The sequence below is a fragment of the Coffea arabica genome, chromosome 6c (assembly GCF_036785885.1).
Source record: "Coffea arabica cultivar ET-39 chromosome 6c, Coffea Arabica ET-39 HiFi, whole genome shotgun sequence".
NCBI lineage: Eukaryota > Viridiplantae > Streptophyta > Magnoliopsida > Gentianales > Rubiaceae > Coffea > Coffea arabica.
The window spans coordinates 1,231,099-1,250,492 of NC_092320.1; the positions used below are offsets into that span (position 1 = coordinate 1,231,099).

The window sequence follows — 19,394 nt, forward strand, 5'->3', positions numbered from 1 at the left end:
CGTTGGTACTCCATTTTTATTTAAATAAAGGATTTCCATTACTTTCTTTTAAACAGAAGGCGAGGGCTTTTGTAACGTTTGGATTTTTCAGAGCCAACTCCAGCAGTCTCTCTCTGGGTCCGGATCCCCTTCAATTTTTATTGAATTGAATAGCATGGAGACAGAGTGCTACAAATCACGAAGACCAATCAACAACAAATTTAATTATTGGCACCTTGGAGTTTTTGATGTTTTCATCATCCAAGTCCAATTTCGGATAGCACTAGAACAAATAATAATAATAATAATAATGATAACTACGCTTTGCTCCCTCTCAACTCCAAATATATACATACACTTTACCTCTTGTAATCACCTTTTTGATAGGGTTAAGGTGATGTTATATTTTACATTATCAAAATATTCTTGTCTAATTTTAGAACATAAATAATAATTGTAATATAATAAATATTTATTTCTTCAATAGTCGTTAACTCCATTTTAAACACAATTACATCATGCATTTCGACCTCTTAGCCACAAAATAAATTAGATATTATGTAAAAAAAAAAAAAGGAAATCTAAGTAACTCAATGTATTTAAATTAACTAGTACTTTTAGAATGAAGATTGTTTGATAATATTTTTCTTTTACTGTAGCACTTTTCAAATGTGTTTTATACGAGATAAAAATGTGGTTAAGAATGAATATGTGTTGAAAACGGTATTTAGAGAATCTCAAATTCCCCCCCCCCCCCAAATGTAGAATTTAGACAAAATACAAAGTAAGGCATGATCGCGATATAAAAATACCAAACAAGATCTTATTAACTCGTGAGAATCTTATGAAATTGCAAGATGAACAAAAATTATCAAAATCAATCCATTTACAATTTAAAGGAAAAAAGATAAGCGATTGAAAACTTGTGTAAAAGTTTTAGGAATTTTAAAATTCTTTTTACTCAAAAATACATTTTTTAATTCTTTGGTATTATATCATTTTTTTAAAAAAATTTTTATCCTGTGACTTCGTGTTTTTTTAATAAGGTATTCCATAATCCGATTAAAAATATAGTAAGATTGTTTGGATAGAGATTTATTAGCCAAAATTTATTTGCTTACATCATCATTACAATTTTCAACGCACCTTTTTATCTTCCCAATTACCTTTTTATCTCACAGACATCACATCACAAAAAGTGCTACAGTAAAAATATCTCAAATAATTTACAATCCAAACAGAGCCACTAGTATTATTCTAGAACCATTATGAATGGTCATTAATTGGTGTGTTTGGATAGTAGATTATTTGGGATATTTTTTTAAAAAAGAATACTATAGCATTTTTTTGATATGAATGTGTATGAGATAAAATGATGATAAAAAAAATTGTATTAACGATGTAAGTAAATTAAAAAAAAGGGCAAATAAAAATGCGTGGATGATGGAAAATGTCACTTCATCAAAATTTTGAACCAAAAATTCATCATTAACATCTTACTAGTCAATGAATAGGGTAAAAGTCCTTCAAAAAAGAAATAGAAAACAAACATGTTTCCTTTCACAAGAAGAGACGAATAGGAGGGAGTTGTTGAGAGGGAAAACTGTCCAATTTTTTCACCTCCTCTCGCTCTCAATCCCAGCAACGGACCGCCCATTGCCTACCCTCCCAAATACTCTGACAACGCCACTCCAGCCCTCGACCGAATACTACTCCTCCACAAAAGATCTGGCCTGGCTACATCCATTGAAATATTCATCTCACCCAATCCAAGCAGACCATATGTGACGTCTCTAAGCGACAACTAGCCGATGCCTAAATTTTTGCCGCAACTAGGGATGGCAATGGAGTAGGAGTGGGGCGCCCCCATCCCCCACCCCATTGTCAAATAACTCATCCCGTCCTCTCCTTGCCCCCCGTCTCCCGCCGTGCTCCTGCCCCGTTTCCCCCGCGGTCCCTCGTGAGAAAAGAAATCAACTTATCATAAAATGTTCATTTACAATAATTCACTGAATTTTTTATTAGATTGCACTTGATTGCCCCTCTATGTATATCTAACTTTTCAGTTACCAGCCCATTTCCTGACCGAAATATATCATTTGGAGTCATTTCAGCATGATACATATATCAATGGCTATCTTCTTTTTTATAATACTAAAATCTTAAACCATTTAATTGCCGTAAAACGAGTATTAGTACACAAGATGCGAGAGATTCACATCCAAAACCACAGCATAGCTTTACAACAACATAGAGCTTTTCCCATTAAGTAATAGTATTCACAGGTCTCCTGAACTAATTAGTTAAAGATGACTCCCACCATAATAAGTTATATCCATGGCTATCTAAAAGGATCGAACAACTCAGAAATTTATGCACACAAAAGCCTGGCACATGAAGCAAAAAAAAATCAGAAGCAAGCCTATACGAAAAGCAAAACTCTCCTCGTATATCCAAGCATTTTTGAGAACTAACAGAAGAGAGAAAGAATTCCCAAATACTAATAAAAAATACCTTGAACAGTTAGGGGTTTTGTTACTTTTGTGTATATATATATTTTTTATGCGGGGGACGGGGCGGGGGATAGGGCATGGGGTGGGTGTATGTTGCCCTATCCCCCGCCCCGTTTTAAGGCGGGGGTAAATATTTTGCCCCCGCCCCCGCCCCGTCCAACCCATCCCCCGCCCCCATTTGTATCCTTGCGGGTGCTAGCCCCCATTGCCATCCTTAGTCGCAACGATGCATATAACTCCACCGGGAAAAATAAAATAAGAAGAATAGGTTGACTGCACATTAAATAATTTGTTTGCCCTAGTATTTTTCTATCTTTTCCAAAACAGAAATGAAACAGCAGACCGTGCAATAACCGTTTTTTTAAAAAAAAAAGAAAAAATTTGGATTTGTGCAAGACTGCAAATGCAGTTTCAAAAAGAAGACCATAAATTCATATATTGGAGGTTAGTGTTTGGCTGAAATCAATTGCATGTAACGCTTTGTGAAGGAAGATGGTTTTCCTTTTCTTTTAGTATTTTTATTTTCTACATCTTCTCATCTTTCGTCTAAAAATCTCACTACTTCCAATTCTAAAAAAGTCTCGCTACTTCCGCGTTCCGGATCATCTCTTTGTTCTCGCAGTAACATGGAAAAATCCAGGGACGGAACTTGAAAGGAGGCCCCACCATCAAAATAAATTCATAAACATGCACGCTACTTGTAAGAGATCTGTTTGAACAGTGGATTATTTGTCAAAATTTATTTATTTATATTATTAATATATTTTTCAATCATCTTAAAAAAAAAAAAAAAAGTGTTATAATAATTTTTTTTTTCAAAAAAATTATCCCATCGCAGAATCCCTGCAGTCCAGTGACTCATGCTCAAATGTTCTAATATCCATCAGGCCCAAACCACCAAGAGGCAAATTTGTCCAATGCTAACCCAATGCAACGGAAACTGACATGACCTAGGGCGGGCCTAAAGTGCTTGGGCTTTCGAGACTTCATCGGCACACAACAAGAGGTTAAAAAAAGGAAAAATTTTAAACCCATGGCTACCATCTTTGCCACTTAAAAAATGCATGATTCATTTGCTCAGATCATCTCGTTAAAAATAGAGTATAACCGTAATCAAGCCGAGACAGCCCATCTGATCGACGGGGCATTAATATTGATCAAATCTTATATATACCGTTATTATGATGATTAGATAAATGTCACATAAGTGAAATTTAGACTTGAAACTCAAACTGATCACATGTAACTTTCATTTAAACATGATAGCATACACACCGTCAGTGTATAGAAGATTAATCCATTAACATTATACATGTGCTTTAAGGATAATTTTCATTGTTTTCATTTCACTCTTTCAAATTGTACTTCTACTTCATTTTTAATTGTCCAATGGCCTTCATGTTTTTAGGTTCACTTGAATAATCATAATAATCATTCATCAGACAAGAATAACAGCTGATCTATATCAAAACATCATATATATTATTCTAATTGCAAAGACTTACTTTGGAATTTCACATATTATGTTTACTATGAATTTTCCTCTCGCTTAATACGTTTAGTGTAGTACTTCTTTGGAAGCGGTAACTACCAACCCCAATACCGTATAACTTGCACTTACTTGACCATGTTGTAGCTCACCGGTACCAAGACTAATCGTTAACTCAGTTAAAACTTTATTAAAGTAACTTGTAATTGCTAAAATAATAGAATTCTAGCTAGATTGTTTCCAAAAAGTAAGTTTTTCTTTCAATCAATTATAGATTCCAGTTTGCTTTACATGGTAGACACAAGAATATTTTTGCTCATTGGTACAATATTTTATATTGTTTGTGAGAACAAAATATTGGAATTTTCTTTTTTTTTTTCTTTTCAAAAGGGCAGATTTTGTGCACATAGAGACAATAAACATGGGTTTTGCCAAAATAATCCTCTCTTCAAAAAATATTTTCCAAGGATGCACTTCCATATTTTATCCCCATAGTGATGACTTTTGCCACATCAGTCGTTAAATTCTCATTAAAGATGAACTATTATTTTGCAACTTTTTATTAAGGGGAGTATGCCATCATAACTTGGTCGATAGCTTATTATTTAAATGAGAGTCTTGACAATATTACCCATGCAAATATCAAATTCTGAAACTTTTAAGGGTAATTATGTTTTATGCTGGATATAATTGATTCACTTAAGTTGTGTTTTGATTGAGAAATTTGATGAAAGATTTGAATTTCAGTTAAATTGCTCCAATTATTTGGATTGATTAAGAGGCCTTTAGGTTTATAATTCATCAATTATTTTTATATAAAATAGAAGCCAATATTATTAATAATCTAGCTGCATGTTTTGCTTGACAAATAAAACATCACCAATAGCAGAAAATATATATAACAAGTCATAGATATATCTAAACTAAATAATCATTAGGTTTATAACATGCTCCATAAATATCTATGCATGTCTATTTCTTCAGATCCGCTATCCAATTAGTTTAAAGTTCAGAACTTATATCAAGATCCGATAAGAGGATCCAAAAAATTTCAAATCTAATATATAGATCTAAAAACACTTTTAAATCTAATAGAAAAAATAATTAAAAAAACTAAATAAAACTCTCACTAAAATGTCTTAGAAAAAAAAAAAAAAGAAACTCTCACTAATAAACATTAGGAGAGAGAGAGAACTCTCACTAGAATACTCTATGAGAGACTTTATTAAACATAAACTAAAAACAAAGGAAGAAAAATATAAACCTTAGCTTAAAGCCAAGACCTCTCTCCTATGAAGAAAGAACGGTGGAAAGAAGGTTACAAGTGGAGAAAAGATAGAGAGAGCGGGTGGGAGAAGCAAGATTTGTTATTCATCAATTATCTAATTACACTTTAAATGCTAAAATAATTTGTAATTTATAAAATTCAAATACTTTTTAAGTAATCTAAAAAACTAAAAAGAATTTGAAAAAATGTCAAATCTTTTGTCAAACCCTTCAATCCAAACATGGCCTCAGAGACTCTAAGCAAGCCAAGTCGAAAAAGGAAAAAGGTCATTAAATAATTAGAAGAAGTACAAAAATTCAAACAGTTACATCATAAACATACTAGATTTATTAGACTAATCAACGAATATAATTTAAATGCTTAAATATCACAAGTAAGAGTTAAGAACAACCACCTTTTCTCATTGGCTCTCATCATGCACATGGTATGGAAAATTATAATCAACAACAACTATTCAAGATTTCTCCAAATTTCATAAAAGATTTGTGATCACTGTACAATCAAAAGTGAAAAAAAGAGAGTAACCTTCATTTACCTTTGAGGTTGCATGGATAATAGAGGGATGGAAAGAAGATAGGGCTGGACATTAGAAATGAAAAATGGGAACTACGAGAACGGAATATAGAAATCAAACAGGATTGGTTTTCAATGAGCTGATTTTCAGTCTATCTGGCAACATATAAATTAGAATGCGAATAAAATCTGCAAGTAAATTATTGATAAGAAGATTATTTTGGCAAGAAAAGAAAAATCTAAAAGTAGCATTAGAGCTAACTAGTAAGTCGTATCTATTTGATATGAATGCTTAAAAACAGGAAAAACAACAATAACATCCCCCGATAAAAGTCAAGACTAAACCCGAGGAGTTGGGGCCAGTGGTAAGCGGCTGGTAATGCGAGCAGGACGATCAAGGTTCGATCCTCGCTGCGCTCCTGCGATAACTTCAGGGCCAGGCCTTCACCCTCGAGTAAGAGTCAAAATCTGCGGGCGCTCCCCGGGTCGAATCCGGATTAGTCCGAAAGGGATACCGGATGGTTAGACCCAAAAAAAAAAAAAAAAAAAAGTCAAGACTGAATGAAATACAAGTAGTTTGCATGCCGATACCTAATCTTGGAAGAGGGAAAGGAGAGATAGGTAAGAGTGGTAGAGGCACGCAAACCATGACAGCACCTTAAGATTTTATTATGGTTCCAACGTCCAATTGCATTCCCCAATCCGAAAGAAAAGTAGTAATAGCAACACTGGAATAATTGAATTGAATGACAAGTTATATAGATTGAGAAATAAGTTACTATATACAGGTCGAGTGCGGCTGCTGCGGGGGAGCCATTTCCAAAACCGATTGTGTCCGAGTCTGGAGCCGACTATTTCGTAAGTGTAAAAAGAAAAGGTTGGTCCCGAGTTGGCGTTGTACTCTTTTTAAGTTTCATGTTGATTTTATTCCCCCCATTGCTATGCCTGTTTCCGTTTGTGGGATTGAGAAGCCAAAGCGAATTAGAATTGGAGGACTCGCTTGAAAATGATGGTACGAAACAACGGATGCGTGCATGCCTCCTCCTCCTCCTCCATTTTTATCTGAAACTACAGAGTTCGAGCTGTATTATTCAGGTTAGGTGCCTTGATGGAGATGCTGTTATAACTGTCAAAGCCGTACATAAAAATATGACGACCGTTTTAGACTTCCCCGTCCAACCACTTAAAACCCGACGAGTTTTCCCCGCAAATAAGGCACTAATTTAATTTCTACAGGTTGGCAAAGTTGAAGTACCCTACTTCAAAATGAGCGCCGTAGGAAAGGGGACGATCAAAATGACCGCTGCAGGAGAGCTAAGCTAATTAGCAGTAACTAGTTTAGTCCTTCCCCTTGGGCCTTGATGAAGAGGGGCTGCAGCGATTTTTTCCGATCTCGAACGCAAACATGAGTAACTTTTAAATGCTGCTGTTTTGGTTGGTGCACGGTTTTTAATGCGACTGCCCGAGCCTGATGATGATACTGCTGTCATCCTCTCCCCTAAGTACGCTGGTCCTACCCCCAACGTCAATGGCATTTGAAGATGGACAGGACAGCCATGGACCGGAAACTGGCTGCCCCCGCCCCATGTGAATGTGAATGTTGATGTTGAGCTACTATCAATCTCATTAATTTAACCACTCAGTACAAACTATTAACACGCGCTGCTATTTGATAAATGCATCATCAGATCATCTTCAATCGGAGTGCGTTAGCCGACATTTACTTCTGTATTCAATGTAAATGACGTCTCCACGAATGCAAAACATTTCATATCTTGGCGTTCTTACTTCTTGTTGTGCCATTAGGGTGCTCGTGCCCTGTAGAAGATCCGCAACGGATTAGTTCAAGCGTCAGTATATGTTTGGCGTGAAACGTTAATTGTGGATCAAATCTAGTAAGGTTATTAGTTACCAGGCTTTAGAGTAATGTAAATCAGTGCTTTGGCACCAAATTGGGCGGCGGAGTTCCAGATTTTTTTGTGTGTCACCGACCGCGATAAGCCATTTATTTTGGGTTCTTTTCGAAAACAACGGGTATCTTAGTCTACTCGCTCTTCTACGTGGCCTTATTATCATCATGAATGAGGTTGGGACAACCATGGAGATCTTTCATTCATTTATACAAAGGGTGCACGAGATGAAGATAAAGATGGAGCAAGGCTGCTGCACACACCTAACCTTTACTAATAGTTATTTCCTGCCCAGCAGTTAAACTTAATTAGGGAGATTATTGTTGCACGTTAGTGTGCAAGTGTAACAATCATATTACACATTTTAATGCCCCTGCGTGAATGGTCCAGCACCAGTGAATCTTGAGGTCACCAGTTCGAGTCTCCGCTCCGCTGGATTCCTCCGCGCACTTAACGTGTTCGGGTCAGGTTGGGGCCCCGGATCCGGGTCGCAGGAAATTAGTCGGACCCCGTAAGAATTGACCCGGACACCCCTGTGTCGACAAATATATATATATATATATATATATATATATTACACATTTTAATGTATTGATAACGCGCCTTCCTCAAGAGTTAAATTTAATTGTGATAGTTCAAGGAGCACAGTATCAACATATTACAATGCATAACATGGAACCTCTCGTCTAGGGCGCACGTTTTAAACGCATCAAACGTTAATTATAGAATCTCATAGTTGAGCAATTAATATATAATAATCGCGCTTGCTTCAAAGCCTGATGGTCTTGAGCTCTTGATATTAGTAATTACTACATCATGTTTATTGCGCTCCATATATAAGCCACTCCTCCTTAGGTTTTCATCTCAGCCCTCCCCGCAAGGAACGACAAAAATGAAACTGCAACAGATGATTGGCATTTTCTTTCCTCATTCTAGAAGGACGAAGGGACCGTGCAGCGTAAATTCTCCTAAACCGTATAATGGGCATTAAGGTGGGTAGTTTGGTTTGGGCTGTGCCCAATGATCAGTCGCAGTAGAAGGGGGATGCCGTCATGGGCCCAGTTGGCCGATCCATGCCCGACCGATCCATTTCAAGGTTGCGCAATCTATACGCACATAACACGTAGCCTCAGCTAAAGTTAAAGAACAAAGACCCTTTGCCTTTTTATAATGCTGTTTGCGCCGGCCGCCTCTCCTTCATTTGTAGCTCACTTCCTAGTCCGCTACTACTACTACTTCTACTGCGAGGTCCCCCGCGCGAAGAAAGACAAAATCAAAATGCTGAGCAATGGCCCTGACTTCCCAAAAAAGATGTCGCTATTCCATATCCAACCCGATGATAAATTCTTCTCCAGGCTCGTGTCCAAGGAAAACTCCTCTGCCAACCCTTCTTTCAGAGTATACTACGGAGACTTATCCGGTGCGGTCCCATTCACATGGGAGACTAGGCCTGGTACCCCGAAACACACTTCTTTTTCTGATTCTACGTCCCTCCCTCCGCTCACTCCCCCTCCCTCCTACCATACTAATACTTCCCACAGCAGAAGCACTGACAAGTCCACAACGAAGCAACCGAGGTCTAAACTGGTGTTGCGCAGTTTGCTGGCGAGGATGATCAGTCTCAACAGGGCAGAATATTTGGCATCACCACCTTCTTCATCATCATCCTTGTCATCCTTATCATCCTTCAGGTCCTCCTCTCACTCGTCCTCCTTTTCTGGTACAATAACACCTTCCAGTTTCCGTGGGCGCCGGAGACGATTTTCTAGCTGGGGTTCATCACTGGACGACGACGGCGAAGACGACCATTTGCAAATGCCCAGTGGCAGTGGATCTCCCAAGTCAAGGTTTTGCTTTCCTGCAAGAAGAAGCACGATCAGCGGTGGGAATGATCAAGGCGGCAATTCAGTAGCAGTTGTGACCAGGAAGAAAAATCTCTTGTCCATCATTGGCTGTGGATCTGGCTGATGGTCAGGAAGGGTTCGCGAATTGCTTCTTGACGATTTGCCCCATTTATTTGCTTTGAACTTCTGTTTCTGTTTGTGTTTGCTAGCTGGTGTGTTCATTGAAGCGAACGTTTTAGACTACTAATTATTCATGATTCGTAATGTATTCATGATTATGAAAGTTAGCCAATAATCGTCGCCTACTGTTCGTACTAATGAAGCACTCCATATTCCCTCGTATCCCTGGCCTCCTCTTCATCCCCTGCTATTTAAGAATTCTAGACTATTGAAGCGTGCCCATCTAATAATGGTGAGATCGATACTAGCAGTAGTAAATTATACATGCACTGTGCAGCATGCACTTGGACTTGTCGACCAGAGTGAGTGCACTGAGTACGTACTTTCAGCATTAATGAGTTCATAAACAAGGGCTAGAACAACATCCTAAGATCCCACGATTCTAATCAATAAATTCTTCATTTCCTTGAAGGACTGCGCCAAATTTAATAGCTAGCAGTCTTGACTCCATCCGACATCGGTCAGAGTAGCTTAAATAGCAGTGCAGGGTATTAATCTGCACGAAATAATCTCCAATTACCAAAGCTCAGGTGCAGAAGCAAGCAGCAGTACCGCTATTTTTGTTTTAATCCTGGGAATCACTCGTAGAGTCGTAGTAGTGATTTCTTTGAGAAAAAGAACAAATACACAATAGCATTAATCAGTACAGCCATTATTATTTTGATGTCTAGATCAATACATTAAAAATGATAATCTTTTGAGGACATTCAATTTGTACTAAGTATTTGGAGGATGAAAAGTCGGTCAAAATTGTAACAAAATTTGTAATGATTCATCAAATGGTAAAATCTAGTCAATTTCATGCAAAATTTGATGAATAACCAGCACAAGTAATGAAATACTCCGATTATGAATGGTATTGATTTTTAAAAGTAATTTTCAAATTATCTGTAATGGAGAGAAATTCTCCTCAAAACAATACTACAACAATGGAGGGAGTGACGGAGAATGAAAAGGATCTACGACAACAAACAAAAGGACCCACTAAAGCTCGCACCGAGCAATAGTTAGTATCTAGTTTTGTCGGTGGTCTTGACTGATACATGCAAAATTGTAGGGCTGCCGGTCGGTCCCCAGCGTCATAAAATGCTCAACGCTCATGGTTTTTCCTGGCAGGAATTACAGATACGGGCCGGGCAGATGCATGTGTTCTTCCCGTGACAGAAATAATGGAGATGGCTATGGGTTGGGGATGCTGTAAACATCAACATTATCAAGGGGAGAAGCCATCAGGTAAGGTGTGGCTAAAGACAAGCGTAGCACGATCGAGTTGTTCATGGGGAATGTCTTTAAATTATCTGAATAAAGCCAACGAAAATATCCCACAGATCATGCTGTTGTAATCAAATCAACCGTAACTGATCAAGGTTTTGGCTTACAGTAGTATTTCATTTTCTTTTTGTTTGATTTATATTCACAAATCAAAATAACTTGACTCACTTCCTTGTAATTGACTCAATTTGTCAAGAAGCTAAAGTATTTTTCTTTTCTTTTTTTTTTCTTTTCAACTAACAATTGAAATTCCTTAGAACCGGCCATTAGTACTTTATTGCGTGAGGTGGGTCACTTGAATGGTTACTCAGAAAAAAAAAAGAGAGAAATTTTAGTCCCTAATGTTTAGCATCTGTGCGGCTTTAGAATAAAAAAATTGAGTCCCCATTGTTTAGCATCTGGTGTAACTTTAGTCATTAAAATTTTGCTAAGAAGAAATCCAGTCCCTGCGTATCCAATTCAATGTAGTAGATTAAGGACATTTGAAGGATTTTTCCCAAAATTTACCCATCCGCAATCATATGTCCGTGAAATTGAATTTAAAAATAAAAAATAGTGGCTAACCTTAAATAAAAAGATTATGGACTAATAACTTATGAATTAATTAATTAACTAGTAAAAGAGAAAAAAAAATTATTAAACTACAAACATGAAACTAATTGGAGCACCTGGTTCATCAATTAGAACTCATTTTCACCCTTTATCCCCACCATCCCCTCAATTTTTATGAATACGTTAATAAATTCTCCCCCTCTTTCATATCTTATTTATTAGTTACCCTGCTGTTTTATGAAGCTTCTTCTTTAAAATTTTTTTTTTAATTTAACTAACACGTGACCTGGGTTCAAATTGAAAATTGAAAAATTCATTAATTTTCATAATTTGGTTCAAATTGAAAAAATTGGAAGCTGGGTTTATTTTCACCAAAGTTTTAAGAACTAAAATCGCATCGGGTGCCAAATATAGGAGGGCCAGATTTGTTTTTGTCGAGATTTTAGGACTTAAATCGTACAAGTACCAAACTTTGGAGATCGTATATATAGTTGCAATTAATTCTTCCCAACTTAGTTGGCAACAAGGCGGAAATACGCATTTTTCTTGAATATTGTCGCACCAGAGATCCGTTTTCCCCCTTACCTCTTGAGCAATCATAGTGATTTTAAATTAAATTAAGTAAGATCTCTTTTCTTTTTTTTTTTTTTTTTTTGGGGGTCAAAACAGTAAGGTCTCTTGAAAGGACAGAGAAATGCATGCCTATTAAGCGATTTTTTTTTTTTTTTTTCACAAAAATGTTGCGCCTTAATGTTTTGCTTGGGGGAGAAATGCCGTTTTGAGAATTCAAACCTGACATTTGAGAATTAGATGAAGGATGAGTTTACGACATGAATGAGAGAACTCAACTTAAAATTTGTTATTATAAGCGTGCATGGGAAAGCGGACTATAAAATAAAATAAAGCAGCTGCAGTTCAATCGGCGACGCAAACAGCTTTAAACAATTCTCATGGACTGCACTCCTAAACAAATCTTCAAGACCACCACAGCCCCAAAAAAGGTGACAATAAACTTCTTACGTTGCATGGAAGAGTACGTTTACAAATTAAGGACCTAAAAAATCACATTTCATTTAATTTTCAGCCAGCCGTCCTATTCTTTACTCCTTGGAGAACTCGTCTTTCAACGAAATATTATTATATATAAAGGATTTAAATTTAATTTCACAAAGACTTTTAATGAAACTTGAAACATTTAAAAGGACCGATTTGATTTCGGGAAAAACTGCAGCAGCAACTGTTGGCAATAATTGAACGACGGACGAGGCAGGCAGGCATGGAAACTAGTTCACCTTTCTGCAGTTGAATCGGATTTGACCTTGGCTCCCCGTCAAAGGTTTAATGTTGCCCATCTTAATCATGGAATTGGCAAAATCAGCGGAGAAGGCGAGCAAGTTAGTGGAGTACGACTTGACGAGATCCTGGGTTGGGCCCCCAGCACCAAATAGTGCCTGATCAGAGTGAAGTAGCCCTCTCTTGCTCACCAAGTTACTGAAGTAGGCAGTGTCGAAAGCGGCAGGGGAAGGATCGAGGGGGCTAAGGTTGGAGTCGCCCCCAGCGCGAGGACAGGTTGCTTGCCTTTGGCTGGCAAAGGAGGGGTCGATGTTATTGGTCTCGTTGTAGATTCGGTTTCTGAAGAGGCGGCACTGAGCAAACCCCAGGGTGTGGCCACCAGACAGCGCCACAAGGTCTTTAACGTTCAGACCTTGCTTCTTGAAGCTGCTAATGAGTGCTGGCAGGTCCATTAATGGCGATGGTATGTCGTTGTTTGCTACGCTTCTGCTGGCGGTCGTGGAGTCTCTCCTGCCCAGCTGAACCGCCCAAGATGGTCCTCCTAACTGCACACAAACAACAACATCGCATTATACTACTGCTATATCATTATACTACTGCTACATAAACGACCTGCTTATGTTATAGCTAGTTCGTACTAACTACTAGCAACATGCATCTTTTGGGATCGATGAACAAAACTTGACAGGGATTTGGGGGTTGAGACTATATATACATATATATATATATATATATAGGTCACAAACGCACAGCAACTACGGAGTCACGAGCGGCAACGGCCAAAATATCAGCGCAAGATACGACGGGGCGTCCGCAGACTTTGTCCACTTGGGCCTTGATCCGGTCGATAACCTCAAATCCTCTTGCGGAATTCGCATTAGGAAGCGCATTCTTTTCACTGTCAATTGTGGGTGTTGCATCTAGCAGTATTGAAGCATCACAACCCTGCATATATATTTGCATGTGAGGAGGGGAGAAATCATTAGCACCCAAAAATTCAAATTCTACACACACACATATATATACATGCATGCATGGCCATGCAACACATTACACGTTAACTAACCAGTAGTCGTCCGACATACCATTTTATATTTCTCATTCGCATGCGGTAGTTAATTTAATTGGGGCCGGGTATACTAAAACACAACACATTCTGAATTTCTGATCAAGAAATAACGACGATAAGAATCAAGCAGAGAAATCGAATACATCAGATCTTACATTAACGAAACAGTCATGGAAATGTAGACGCAGTAAAGAGGCTCCCATGCGGCGCTCTTGGCTCACGGCATCCTCCACCATGCGTCTGATGGTTGGCAAGGCTTGGGGACACACTCTGTTATAGTATGCGGGCGAAAGTGGAGCAGAGGAAGCTAGGCCCAATACCAGGGAAGACAATATTATTATCAAGGCATGTAGATACAGACACAATATGGAGAAAGAAGCCATTAATCGTGGAATTGAGAAGCTTCCGATGGAGGTGCTCGCTCTTCTCTCAGTTCAGTTTGAACTTGGAGCTACTGCTGCTGCTTTTGATTCTAGTTACTACCACTACTACTTAAAATTCTATGGTCGGTAGTGACACTTGTGACTTATATGACGAGCAGCTGTGTCTATTTATAGCTAGCTAGGCCTCAGTATTTTGCCCAAAAAAGAAAAAGAAAAAAAGAGAGGGCTACAGTGCCGCTCCAGATCTGGTGCTATTTTTCTACTTAGGAACCCTTAATTAAGTAATCTTTTAGATATATGCGAGTATTATACTCCACCGAAACCCAAAAAAAAAAAAAAAAAAAAATTTATCGACACTTCCGTACTAATTGAATGTGTCAAACACGGCATGATTATGAGACAGAAGTTGGCCAGAATTTTAAAATATATATATAAAAAATAGCATAAATTCACGCTAATTAATTTCATTCTCAACCCATTCAAACTAAATATACTTCTCAATATGGATGAAGGTCGCAAGTCAGGAGAGTTGTTAACTTGATTGCTTGGTCTATTAAAGTAGATCTGTCGGGGATATATAATACTAGCGCTTGTACATGCAGAGCAGCAAATCTCTCGAGTAGGTATAGTCAAAACTACTAAAATTTCATGTCTGCTAGCATCTTTGACAAACCATGTCTGTGTTCTTCAATTATCAACAGGAGAAATATATTATATTCCGTCACCTCCAATACATATTTGAATACGTCTTCTGGCGAACTACTTTTCCATTTTCCGTAGACTCCCTTCAATTTTTGTTAGTAGTTAAAGATTCACGAAGCTTGTGAAAAACTTCAATTCTTACTTAAAGAGTAATTAATTCCACCATTTTGATAAGGCTGACTTTTATTAGTTGATGGCATTTTTCTTTTTTCGGTGTGCGAAGTCTTCTAAGAAACGCAATAGGAATCGGTAATCCAACAAAAAATCATTAAAAATCCATGGTCAACGAACTGCCCTAATACAAAGACATTCTTTGATTAATGTATGCTACTCCATGCATTATATGAATCCGCATTAGGTAGCAACTATCAGAACACGATTGATTTCAACGACGTGCCGGGAGTCAAAATAGAAGCGCTGTTTACACCTCAATGTCAACGGTATAAGATGGTGAGTATTAATTGCATGTTTGAATACTACAGCCTCTTACATGCTACTAATTAATGGGCGTTCCTCGTGAGGCATAATATTTATAGAGGTCATCGTTGCCCTAACTGGGTAGATGTATTATTGGTTATCCGTCTTTCAAAACAACACGGCCAAGTTGAACAGCAATCATCGGCATGCAGCACCGTCAATGCGTAATTTGTGGTCTCTGCTTAGTTTACCATTTGAGAAGGATCATCACTTGGAAGATGAGGGGCTCTACAGCTGTGTGGTTGCATTGCATCTGTACGTTTTGAGCTTATTGCTATACCATTTTTACAAGCTAAAATATTATAATACATAAGTGTACTTACACTTTCTCGTTGTTTCTTCACGGCTAATTTAATATCCATATCTATCTGATTCTACGAAGGAGACAATTGACAGAGCACAGCAATAACAAATACACACAGGGAACACGTGCAGGACAATTAAATTCTTAATGAGAGAGTGGTAACATGTTCGGACTCTTGGTCCTATGCATTATACACGCATTCTATGTTTTCCCGCTGCAAACTTAAGATGATTACCTCATGTATCATTAAATTACCGAAGCTCGAAGTTCTTTTTACACTTGCTCAAGAAAGCATGGGTTACTTTCAGAAACCTCCCACGAGATTTTTGATCACAACACTTAAATGCCTTTTAGTATTAAAAATTATACTATCCTCCCTTTTCAAATAGATGTGACCAAGCGTCACTACCGATAGCTTTCAAATAACCAGATTGCCCTAAAAGAGTTGTGCATTTTCTGCTATTGAAAAAAAAAACGAAAACGAAATTGCATCAAATATAATTTTTTTTCTACTTCTTGGCGCCAATTAGCTGGTAGTATAGCAACTTGAGGAGGCAAGATGCCATACAATGTCATTATTGTGAGAAAAATCAAACTAGCTCTACTACGAGAGAACTCAAGAAACCAAAACATCCTTAATTTGGAGATTGCAGAACCTATCGAGGGCGCGATCCGAACTAAACACCAAACAGGAGTGGCTGAATTGACCTATGATGAGCTGAACAGTGGGACTAACTCCCCGTTGTGACTTCGACGCTCAAGTCAAATTGAGAATAATAGAATATAGAAGAATGAATGTATCGAGTTTTCGCACCTTTTCTTGGTACGTCTGTCTGCTATTTATATAAAGCCTCCCTAGATGGCTATGAAGGAGTCCGGAGTTATCCTTTCACTCACTAATGGTTATCCCATTTATGAATATGAGTCCGACTAAGTTACTAGAGTTAGAGTCCCCTTCGAACTCTAGCTCTGACCGTATTACAAAGACCTCGCCGTTCCTTACTACAACAGCCAACTCCAATGAGTTCGAGCATGAGGTGGAGTCTAAACAAAGCCTTTTGACCCTGACACGTGTCTGCAGAGGATTTCTCCTCTACAATGATCCTTCATCCAATGTGAAAAATCAAACTAGTTGTCGTCTTTTGCTGCTCATTTCTTCTTCTTCTTTACCATTATACTACTTGAAATAGTCACATTTGGTGCAATAAAAATATAATCTATTTGGATTTCTTTCACTTTTTGAAATTCTAATTGCTGCATTGCATCCGCAGTCACAAATTTTGTTTTTGATCCTCAATAATGCTCTTCCATGAATTGAGCTCTTGTGATAACTTGATGAAGACATATTTGTTCTTCAACTACTGTGTTAGTCAATGTATGCAATCTTGATGAAGGTCATAGTTCACTTTACAAAAAAATGCCTTATTTGAAAAGTGGAATGCATATTTTTCACACATTTTCTAGTTTATATGCAGTCAAGATAGAGCCATTGTAGTTGATAATGGAACAACTCTTCTTAGTTTTAACAGTCAAAAGTTGACTTTTCTATACGTATTCTTTGCTGTCCTGCGAGGATCATTGAAAGGCCATTTTTCCTTTTTTTTCGTTTTGTTAATTTCATTAAAAAAAAGTTGTACATGTTTTCTCCTACATACAACGAGGGCAAAATTGGTAGAAAATTACGTGTCAATACCGTTTCTCCATTTTTGAGGAAACTTTCCTGACAAGAGCTGAAATAGTTATGAAAAAAATGAAAAATCGTTCAAAACGTCCCTCATATTTTGTAAAATAACTTTTTTCGTCACTCACTTTTAAAAATGTAATTTTACGTCCCTTACAAATTTACATTGGTCAAATTTGATTCTTACTTAGATTTTCGATTAGTTTTATGTTGGAATTCACCACATGCCTTGCACATGATCATATTTTAAGGACAAAATTGTCAAATCAAATTTTATATAATAAAATAAATTTTTTCGTCCCTTACATTTCACAAAATGAATTTTTTCATCCTTCACATTTTTCAAAATGAAAATTTTCATCTTTTTATTGATCATATGTGTAAATAATTTTTTTAAATCTATGTATATATCTATTTGATTTCACCTGAACAGTACGAATAGCATGTGAATTCAAATAGAGATATATTACATACTATTTGTATTGCTCAAGTGAAATCAAATAAATATATACATGGGTTTAAAAAAATTGTTAGTTTTTCACTTATATTTATTTTCTTTTACTCCAAATTTGAAAATAAAGAAGACATTTAATCCTAAATATTATCGAGTGTTTATATCGAATTAAATTTGGATAGAAAAAGTAAACAAAAGAAAAGTATGATAAAACGAAATAAGTGATTGGCACTTTCAAATTTTAAGACAATCACAAGGCAAGTAATTCAACTGTTGGTCTTAAAAGTGTTGAGTAGGAATTTTAAATTTAAACTGAAATTTGTTAGCACAATTATAGAATTTAAGTTAGGACCCATTAATTAGATGACCTTATTATACAACTTAATAAATAAATTATTACCAAAAGAGAAAGGTCACAAATATTGAATAGGTTCAAATGGTGAAATCATATAACTATATACATGATTTTCAAACAAAATTATTATTTTTAAATCCCTATATATATCTATTGAATAGCATGTGTATAACTACGATTAACATGTTTAGATGAAATCTAATAGAGATAAATTACATGTTATTTATACTGTTCAGGAAAAAGCTATTTGTACACATGATCAATGAGGGATGAAAATTTTATTTTTAAAAATGCAAGGGATGGAAAAATTCATTTTTTTAAATGTGAGGAACGAAACAATTTATTTTGTAAAATGTTAGGGAGGAAAAAATTCATTTTGTAAAATGTTAGGGACTATGAATCAGATTGGAGGAAAAAATTCATTTTGTAAAATGTGAGGGACTATGAATCAGATTATGTAAAAATTTGATTTGATAATTTTGCGCTTAAAAAATGATCACATGCAAGTCATGTGGCGGATTCCGATCAAAAACTAGTCGGAAACCTAGGTTGGGACTAAATTTGATCAATGTGAATTTATAAGGGACGTAAAATTACACTTTTAAAAGCAAGGGATGAAAAAAGTCATCTTGTAAAATGTGAGGGACATTTTGAACAATTTTTCAAAAAAAAAAATATCATTCAAAGGAAGGGTAGTGTAATTTCTAAATATTAGAGAGTATTTAAGTGCAATTATCAAAAGCCTCGAGGGAGGTTTTTGAAATTATCCGATGAAGCATTGTAACTTAGTCAATCAATGAAAATGTCCCTAAAAATCCTTTTTGAAACCCATGATAAATATGATTCCATTCTACTGCAGATCTTCTTGCTAATGTTTATTACAATCCATGTTGGGTAAAGAATTATAGGTCCCGTTTAGCAAGTGAGTTTTTTGGGCGTTTGTCTAAAATTTTACTGTAGTTTATTGTAGAAGTTTTTAAAAAATTTTTGAAATATGTATATTTTTGAATATTTTGAAGTGTATAGTTTAAAAATTTTGAGAAATTTTTTGAGTTTACTATAGTTAAAGTTTTTTAAAAACTTGTAGCAAACAAACTTGGCAAAAAATTCAAGTGCCAAACAGGGACATAGTGCTA

At 36.5% G+C, this 19,394-nt stretch overlaps 1 protein-coding gene across 1 annotated transcript; it reads right to left on the bottom strand.

Annotated features, from left to right (window-relative positions):
* Positions 1-12,578: 12,578 nt before the first annotated feature.
* LOC113691381 (peroxidase RIP1-like) lies at positions 12,579-14,409 on the bottom strand. The gene is made up of 3 exons (XM_027209498.2): positions 14,058-14,409; positions 13,584-13,778; positions 12,579-13,378 (listed from the first exon to the last, which is right to left on the bottom strand). Exons 1-3 carry the CDS (start codon positions 14,283-14,285, stop codon positions 12,824-12,826), a joined length of 978 nt encoding a protein of 325 aa, XP_027065299.1. The 5' UTR covers positions 14,286-14,409; the 3' UTR covers positions 12,579-12,823.
* Between the last annotated feature and the right edge of the window lie 4,985 nt (positions 14,410-19,394).